Genomic DNA, 9,109 nt, shown 5'->3' with positions numbered 1-9,109 from the left:
CCTCCGGAGGCGGTCTGAGCTCGCTGAGTTCCACCGTCTGCAGGAGCTGCTCCCGGACGGCCGGTTCCAGCGCTGCTTCAGGCTGACGCTGTTTCCACCAGAAGCGGTGAACAAGTGAGATCGCGCACGCCGCTCGCCTTGGCATCATGCCAACTGTTCTGGTGGTCGGAGCCCTGCTGCCCTCCGTCAGCACGTCCGTGAAGACCTCCACGCTGACAGGCTGTCCTGGCGCCAATTCGCTTGAAAGGTTCAATCATTTCAACTCGAGCGACGAGCGATGGAGCGGCGGGCGGCAGCGAGATTTCTCCCTGGAAACGCTCGCCGTCCGCCGCTCAAGGTTGAGCGACAATCGCGTCATTACAGTGACTTTGTATGTGATCTCGTCACCCGAAAAATTCGCGTCGCGTCCGGTGGAAACACACCGTTACACTCAAACTTACTGGAGAATAAACACATGGTGAGCTCGGTGCAGCGCAATCCCACAGAGCCTTTTTGGATCCCAATATCAAGGTGTACAATAAGGACCTGACAACTTCTGGCTGTTTAGTGTGTGAATTTATTACAAAAAGATGTTGTTTCCCTGACAAGGAATTCTAGTCTTTGAGTCCCTGGTCTACCCGAAAGTAGCGTCCAGCAGGCAAAAAGCGATGTCTAATCTCTGGCTCTGTGGGATCGAGGCGTGATTGGAGGGGAAGCCTCGGCTGGAGCGGCCTCATGGAGACGGCCTGAAGATTCTGCACCTCGACAATACAGAGACTGAAGCTGATTTCTTTATTATTGTTATTTCCAGAAACTGATTTGTGATCATGGGCAGCACCTAATAAACACATCTGAAGAGCCAAACCTCCTCCTCCTCCTGAGCACTGATACTGTAAATCAGGGGTCGGCAATTAGCGGCCCGCGGGCCAAATGTGGCCCGCCGAACCGTCCAATCCGGCCCGCAAGAGGATTCCAACACGCGCGCGCACAAATGCACGCATTACCCCGGGCCCTCGAGCGGACGCACGCACCCCTGTTGGAGTGCGATGTCTGTCACTGTTGTTGCAATAGACAATCTTCGAAGGATGTGTTGTTTAGTTGTGGTTTCCGGTTTGTCACTGAAAAAATAAAGAGGAGTGGCACCTCGTCTGGTGAACAAGTGAGTGCGCTGCACCGAGCTCACCATGTGTGTTTATTCTCCAGTAAGTTTGAGTGTAACGGTGTGTTTCCACCGGACGCGACGTGAATTTTTCGGGTGACGAGATCACATACAAAGTCACTGTAATGACGCGATTGTCGCTCAACCTTGAGCGGCGGACGGCGAGCGTTTCCGGGGAGAAATCTCGCTGCCGCCCGCCGCTCCATCGCTCGTCGCTCGAGTTGAAATGATTGAACCTTTCAAGCGAATTGGCGCCAGGACAGCCTGTCAGCGTGGAGGTCTTCACGGACGTGCTGACGGAGGGCAGCAGGGCTCCGACCACCAGAACAGTTGGCATGATGCCAAGGCGAGCGGCGTGCGCGATCTCACTTGTTCACCGCTTCTGGTGGAAACAGCGTCAGCCTGAAGCAGCGCTGGAACCGGCCGTCCGGGAGCAGCTCCTGCAGACGGTGGAACTCAGCGAGCTCAGACCGCCTCCAGGGCAGCAGGCAGCCTGAAGCGATGCGGCGCCTCGCTGCAGCCGGAGGAGCTGACTTCTTCATGTCAGATACAGAGCAGCGATGGCGGCAGGCGGAGCATCTCAATCTCGATCTTTATTTGTAAAAGCACTTCTCATATTCATAAAAGTGCTGAACAGTAAAAACTGTCATAAAAACAAAAAAAGAACAAAACCCGCACCATCGATCAGCATGCGCGCTCGCACACACACATACACACAGACAGCCGGGTGCACACAGGACTGTGGGACAGACATCAGAAGAATCCTGCCCACTGAGCAGGAGCAGGGGCGGACTTACCATTAGGCGAAACTAGGCAGTTGCCTCGGGCCCCAAGTTCCTGGGGGCCCCATAAAACTCCTCATACACTTATGGTTAATACAGTTATTACTTATTTGTACACATTAATTATGTTTTGAATGAAATCCTATCCCTAAAATGCCAGCAGAATGCTTATTGTATTATGTGTGTCTCGGGGCCCCCCCTTCAGTCTCCACGACATTGGATCAGTCCATCTTACTGCGCATGTGCGGAGAGGATCCAGGAAGACAGCAGCAAAACATACGAAAACAAACGGCGCGAAGACAAGAGAAGAGCAGAGAAGAGAAAAGAACAGGAAAGAAAAAGACGATGAAAAGACGCTACCCCAGCGGTGCTGAAAAAAGGGGGAAAAAAGGGGGAAAGCAGGAAGCTGCTCTCAAAATGCCCCAAAGTGACGACATACGTCACTGCGGCAGCGGCTCCAGCAGCAACCCACCACGGCCCCAAGCCAAGTTGTCCCTGACCTCGCTGGCCCCAAGCCAAGTCGGCCCCGACCAACTCGGTCCCAAGTAACTGTTCCAATGGAACAGAGCACATTTAGGCTGAATCCCATATCACCCCTTAGCCCTTCCCCTTCGCCCTTCCCCTCGTTTTGCGCGTTCACGTGGAGGGTAGGAGTGTCCCAATTGTCATTATGACGGAGGGGTAGGGCCAAGAAAGAGGGCCAGTCACCCCTCCAAAAGGAGATTCTCGAGAGGCACACTCCAAACGGAGGGGTATGATGCAGTGGCGGCCGATGGCGAGGGGCGCTTGTTCTGTCAGCCCCTGACCATGACTGGCGGGCGGGGTTAATTCACTTTCGCATTGGCGGGAACGATCGTTTCCACACCCGCGCATTCCAGGCGCATTCCAAACACAACAGATAGACGATTATTTTCAATAAACTGGTTTCTTCAACACTGCCTGCCTGGAATGCGCGGGTGGGAAACGAGCGCCCCCGACAATGCGGAAGTGAACTAAGCCCGCCCGCCACTGACGGTCCAGGCGATCAAAACAAGCGCCCCTCGCCACCAGCCGCCACTGGATGACAGATTTCTCAGAAAGCCTTCCAAGATCGGCAAGATGGCGGCGTCCGCAACGAAAGAAGTTCATCAATGTCAGTATTTTGTCAATTAATAAAGTTTTAAAATGTAAGAAAAACATTCTTCTTCGGCAAATAATTGTCGCATCTGCCTACGTCATCGGCAGCGGCGACTACTGATGACGTACGCGATTGTCGGAGGGGTGTCCCAATTCGGAGGGGTTGACTTTCTCCCCTACCCCTTAGCACTCCGTTTCATAGGGGGAGGGCTAAGGGGTGAAATGGGATTCAGCCTTAGAGCAGCTGCACGTTTTTATTTTTTTAATCCTCGTGAACGTCTGTGTGCGTCTCTGCAATCAGCGGATGGTGCGTTCAGGAGCGTCGGAATGTTAATTACTACTGAAAATAACCAGGGTTACAATGGCTACATGTGAAGGATTTGTGTGAGTCCCCAACCTCCCCGACCACCCCCTCCACCCCCGTCCCCACCTAAACTGACGCCTATGTGCAGATGGTTTTAATGAGACAGATCTTGCAACTGAGGCTTTACTGAGGCTTTACTGTTCATGGTATTTATCATGTTCATGGTATTTATCATGTTCAAACTTAGTATGAATCAAAATAAAATAAAATACAAATAAAATCAAAATAAAATACAATATCCACAACAACCAGCAAGTATAACGGCGACGTCAACACCTGTTTGGGAGGGTCAGCTGTCGACGTGTGGAGAAGAGCAACTAGTGAGTGTGTGTTGTCTTCTCATTTGAGAGGGCCCCATTCCTGCCTTTGCCTTGGGCCCCAAATTTGTTAAATCCGCCACTGAGCAGGAGACGGTGTTGCATATTTGTTCCAGCGTGACGCGTCCCGCGAATGAATTCACACACCAGCGATAAAACTTGTGCATCTAGCGCGGCGATGCAGTCGCGTTAAACGCGTCCCCCCCCCCTTCTCCAGTCCGCGGATGGACGCGCGCGCCAGCCGGAGACCCCTTGGCCCGCGATTGAAGTGTCCCCCAAAGAAGTGGCCCGCCGCCAAATCTAATTGCCGACCCCTGCTGTAAATGATATTGCTGGACTGACAGGGGGACAGAAAGACAGGTAAAGAGACAGAAAGTGGAAAAAGAGAATGGAGAGAAGGGACAGAGTGCAAAGATAGGACGGTCTTTACTTAATATCGACACTGCAGACAATCGGCTTCTGCAGCTGCATTAAGACATGACAGAGGGCATCCTACTGACTGTTAGGAACATACCTGCCAGTGAACTGGGGCGTGAAGCTGAGGATCCAGGTGTCAAATTACAGCAGAGCATAGGAAACCTACTGCAGATCACCATTACCCCTCATGCACACTGGATGCGGTCCGGCTCCGGTCCGGCTCCGGTCCGGCCCCGGCCCGGTACACCGGAGCACTGTGATTCACACCGCCTGCGGTGTCTCCGCAGTCAAGCCGGAGGAGGTTGCCAGATCTGTCGTTATCCCCCGTAGACAATTTGAAACCCGTTTTACTCAATAGAAAGCAGCCCAAACCGCCGTCTCGGATGAAAATGCACGTTAAAACCGTATTTGTATGATAAAAAACACGTCATAAACACATAATCATTTCATCGACCCGTCCGACGTGTTCAAAAAAGACGCTTGATTTGGAACAAACCCGCCCAATCTGGCAACACGGAGCTGCTCCGGTCACAGAGCCGTTTTGAGCCATTTTGGAGTCATTTGGCTTCTCAGCAGTGACGAAGAACAAAACCGTTCATTCTTCTAATTCGTATAACGACTACATGACGTTGTTTGTTCTGTATTCTACCAGAAGAAGTAAAAAAATAGAATATTAAGGCAAAAACACGACACAGATTTTATTTTGAAGTGACTTATTTTGGAACACGTATCGCGTTTCCTTCCGGGCACCCGACTTGCTTCCGTCTCAAATGACGGAAGGGCTCCGGCATGCGGAAAAATAGGATCTTTGCGGAAAGAGACCGGAGCTCCGCAGAGGCTCCGGAGCGGTCGGTGTGCATCACAGCATTGATTTTAATGACTACGGATTAGCTGCGGTGTCCGGACCGGAGCCGTTCCGGAGCCGGACCGCATCCAATGTGCATCGGGGGGTTAGTCTAACCCACCACAAGAAAACAAGGTAACCGAGTCCACAGGTAGAATGTGAAGACTGATTAAATAGATCAGCATGATCATGCAAATGTGATAGTGATCATGCATAGATGACCTCTGACCCCTGAGAAGACCAGAAGCAGGCCAGAGAGGCCCTCAGGGTCCAGACAGAGGAAGAACCCAGACCCAGCCCCCCCCAACCCCCCCAACACACACACACACACACACACACACACACACAGTGCACCAGACTCTCTCCTCACATACACACCACACCTCAGTCACACCCCCCACAAACCCCTAACCCTCAGCCCCCACGAGTCCAATCCCGACCCCCCGCCCTCATAGAAGGAAACAGCCTTCAGCCCCCAGGACCCAGGGCCCCACCCACCCCAGAACACCCCAGCCACCTGGACATAAGCCGGCACCCACCACCCCAGGCCCCCCAGAGCCCCCACTCCTCCGCCACCATGATTCCTTCCTTCTCAGAGTGAACTGGTGTTTCAGGGGCGTTTGTTTTCCTCTCTGCTCCCGCAGGAGCGGGCGGGGCCAAGACTTAATGACACACACACACCTGCAGACATTCACACGTCTCCTTTAGAAATGGACTCAGTGTGACGCTGCTGGTGTTTAAAGGTGTTTCGAAAGGTTGGTGGACATTGGGAGGGCGGGGTCGGTTGGGTGGAGTTAGTTATTGAGTGTGTTTCAAACTCCCCTCGGGGTCCTGATGAGATTAATTTGTGTGTTTGATTTACTCACCAGCAGAGGCGGCAGTTCATCTCTCACAGCGTCTTCTGCTGACGGTTGACTCATGAAACGTTCTCCAGCAGAGCAGAAGAACTTCTTCCTTCAGATTTCACCTCAATCTTCCTCTCAGGACAAACTGCTGGAAACCTGGACTGTTGTAATGTCTACATCTGTCCACAAGAGGGCGGGAAAAGAGGATATGCAGTGCATTGGGAAACGGAAGTCTGCCCTCTGGTGGCCAAACGTAGGAACTACTACCACCGTGTCAACAGAGAAATCGATCACATACTTCCTGGATTAAATGTAAAGTCTGCCTTATATAGAGGGTCTGCCAACTATTTGTGATACATTTTCAATCTTTTATCAAAGATGAAACATTAAATTCTCAACATTTTACTGTCCTACCCCACCACTGTTTAAATGATGACTGAATGATCAAACAACCGAAGAGCTTCCTGTTAATTTCTTCAAAGTAAACTTTATATGACAGGGAAAATGTGTGAAACTTTCATTCATTCGCAAACATCCCCATAAATGCCAAAGTGTGTTTAATCCATTCCACAATACGACCGTCACATAAAATGTGAAAATTCCATCTTTAGGAGTTTTCAGGCAGCTCATACGTAAGCTTTGCCTGGTCCAATGTGGCAGACACGATGTTTTGTTTCCATGCCTGTGGAGACGTTCAAGGACGTCTAAAAATAAAAATAATTAATCACTTTGTCATTATGAAGCTAACTGGTGAAAAGTGGTGCAAAAAAAATCCCAAACCCATTGATAAGAGGACTGAAACATGTACATGAACGTTTAACTTCCATTTCCTGTCTTTAAGTGTTACACTGGGTGCATTACCGCCTCATCTGAGATAAACACCTTTTATTGCCAGTTTCCCCCCAGTTTTCTTTTTCCAGAATACCACCTTTCACCATCATATGTGAGGAAAGACCGGTCTCCACAGTTGCTGATCAATAGAAGTATAAAACAGACACAGATTCACAGGTTTTGTTTTTTATTAAATACAACAGATTCGGAACACGCAGCAGATTTACAACACTGTTCACTTTGCCGCTTCATCAAACTTGGGCTCTGAAAAGAAAACAGAAAAAGAGGACATGAACACCAAGTGACGTTTTAGGAATTCCCTCCATGTGTTTGAACCCACCGGTGAATTTGATCTCTGGGAACTTGACCATGTCTCCTCCACCGTATAGTCTCTGCAGTTTGGTCACCTCTTCATTCAGGTTCTTCTGGTAGGCGGGGCCAGCGTCCACGATGCCGCCAGACGACCTGCGAGGAGTCATGGAGACCCGCTTTAGAAGGTTTGCCGTTATGCTGCGTCTTACGCGACAGGCCGAGCGGAGGAGACTTGCTTGCTCTTGGCGTTGTAGTCGCGGATCTTGTCCAGGAACAGCTTCTGGACCGGGTCCAGGTCCTTGGCCCTGTTGAAGACGACGGCGGAGAGGCCGATGTTCCTGCGCAGCGTCAGGCTCACAGCAGAGCGCAGCAGCGAGGACAGCTGGAACAGCCGGTGGAGAGCCATCTGAAACGCAGAGCACGCAGGGCTGTGGGAATCGCTCCCGAAATGTTCATCGCATTAATGTTGAGCCAAATCTCTGAGAAACATTTACAAATCTCACAGATCCAACCCAAAGACGAGCACTGAAGGTTATGTAACCTTTATATATCCAACCAGCCTCCATATCTGAGTTGTAAACAGAGAGAAACACACGGCGACGCACAGCCCAGCTTCATCTTGAAATAGTACCACAACAACCTTTAAAGTTAAACTTTAATGAGGTGGTGCACAGTATCCTACTGCAAAACCAAACAACTGCAACTGAAAATGACAATGCAATCTCAACATAAATACAATTTGGATTAGTTATGCTACTGCAAAATACATTGAAATGTCCCAAAACCTTCCCAAATAACTGTCACTTTGTGCATGTTTAACAAACTCACCCTGACAGCATGGCTTTGAGGTGTAGATTATTTATATTGCACCGTTCAGACAAAAGGCAATTCTGCTCACGCTGAAACAAGGTCAACAGGAATCTTAATCTTAAGCAACTTACATTATGAAATGGATTAAAACAAAGCAAGGCCATCATAAAGTCAAGCTTTATTGCAGTAAGTGTAATATAACAGGTAAAATCTAGATTATTGAAAAGCCTGAGCAAACAAGAATATCTTCAAATTAAATTTGAATGAAATGTGTGAAGATAATATAATTCCTTATTTGTTCATCTATGGGGGAATTTACATTGTTGCAGTGGACTAAACGAGTACAGATGGCAATAACAGCAGTAAGAATAATAGATTAACTCTTGACATTGTTCCTATTCTTACATAATAACGTTGAGAATAATGGGAAAATGTTGTCCCTGCACAAAATAATGAGTTCATATGAATGGCACACAACAGAAGAGTAATTAAAAGGTGCTGTGTGTGAAACTGTTTCCATTTTAAGATCTCTCCTGAAGAAATAAACGGCAAAATGAAGGAATAATTAAAAGGTTTAAGCCTCAAGCGAGTTGGTTTCACCTTGGACATTGATCTAAACTTACATTATCCATCTAGACAAGCTCAGCTGTTTAAAACCAAGGGTCAACCATCTGATTAAAAAGCTTTTTTGAAAGGAAAGAGCATCGCTTCACCATAAAAACTTATAAATATCACTTCATGACGACAGGCTGATGTAGCCACTTCAAGCTAGGTAGCATCAGCTGATAGCAACTCCTATTTACCAAATCAGCCGCTAATGCGGAAGCGTTAAACTCAACATGTGTCCTTCACGGCCTGGCGGAGAATAAAGACATTATTTACTCATTTCTATTAGTTCTAATAGAATTCTAACGCCAGAGCCACCGCTACTGAGGCTAACGCGCTAACACGCTAAGCTACATCAGTCATAATGTCGCAGAGAGCGCGGGCACGCCCAAACCAGCCTGCAGGCGCGTTAACGTGCGCGTCGGCGTTAATAACGCTCACAGGGAGGACGCGGTTCTGCGTCTTTATTCGTATTTGTGTGGTTTTGCTGGAACGGACGGACTCACCTTGGACTGACACCCGGGACACGGACAGCAGAAAGTGGAGGGCCGCGGTGCATTGTGGGGAAGCGTATTTTGAAAACGTGATGACGTCACCACGCTACGCAGAGCGGCGGCACAATAAAAAAAATTTTGATTTTTTCCTTTTCATTTTTTTGTCTCAAAGTTTCATTTAGAGTAGATTTTTGATTTGAGTTTTATCAGTAATAAAAGAGCGACACCGTGAA

General features: G+C 49.0%; 1 protein-coding gene across 1 annotated transcript; it reads right to left on the bottom strand.

Annotated features, from left to right (window-relative positions):
* Positions 1 to 6,820: 6,820 nt before the first annotated feature.
* Positions 6,821 to 8,943, bottom strand: LOC115385796 (ATP synthase-coupling factor 6, mitochondrial-like). Its single transcript, XM_030087874.1, has 4 exons — positions 8,889 to 8,943; positions 7,203 to 7,372; positions 6,995 to 7,119; positions 6,821 to 6,918 (listed from the first exon to the last, which is right to left on the bottom strand). Exons 2-4 carry the CDS (start codon positions 7,370 to 7,372, stop codon positions 6,890 to 6,892), a joined length of 324 nt encoding a protein of 107 aa, XP_029943734.1. The 5' UTR covers positions 8,889 to 8,943; the 3' UTR covers positions 6,821 to 6,889.
* Between the last annotated feature and the right edge of the window lie 166 nt (positions 8,944 to 9,109).

This window comes from Salarias fasciatus, unplaced genomic scaffold (genome assembly GCF_902148845.1).
Source record: "Salarias fasciatus unplaced genomic scaffold, fSalaFa1.1, whole genome shotgun sequence".
Lineage (NCBI taxonomy): Eukaryota > Metazoa > Chordata > Actinopteri > Blenniiformes > Blenniidae > Salarias > Salarias fasciatus.
This window is presented reverse-complemented; position numbering and strand designations above follow the sequence as displayed.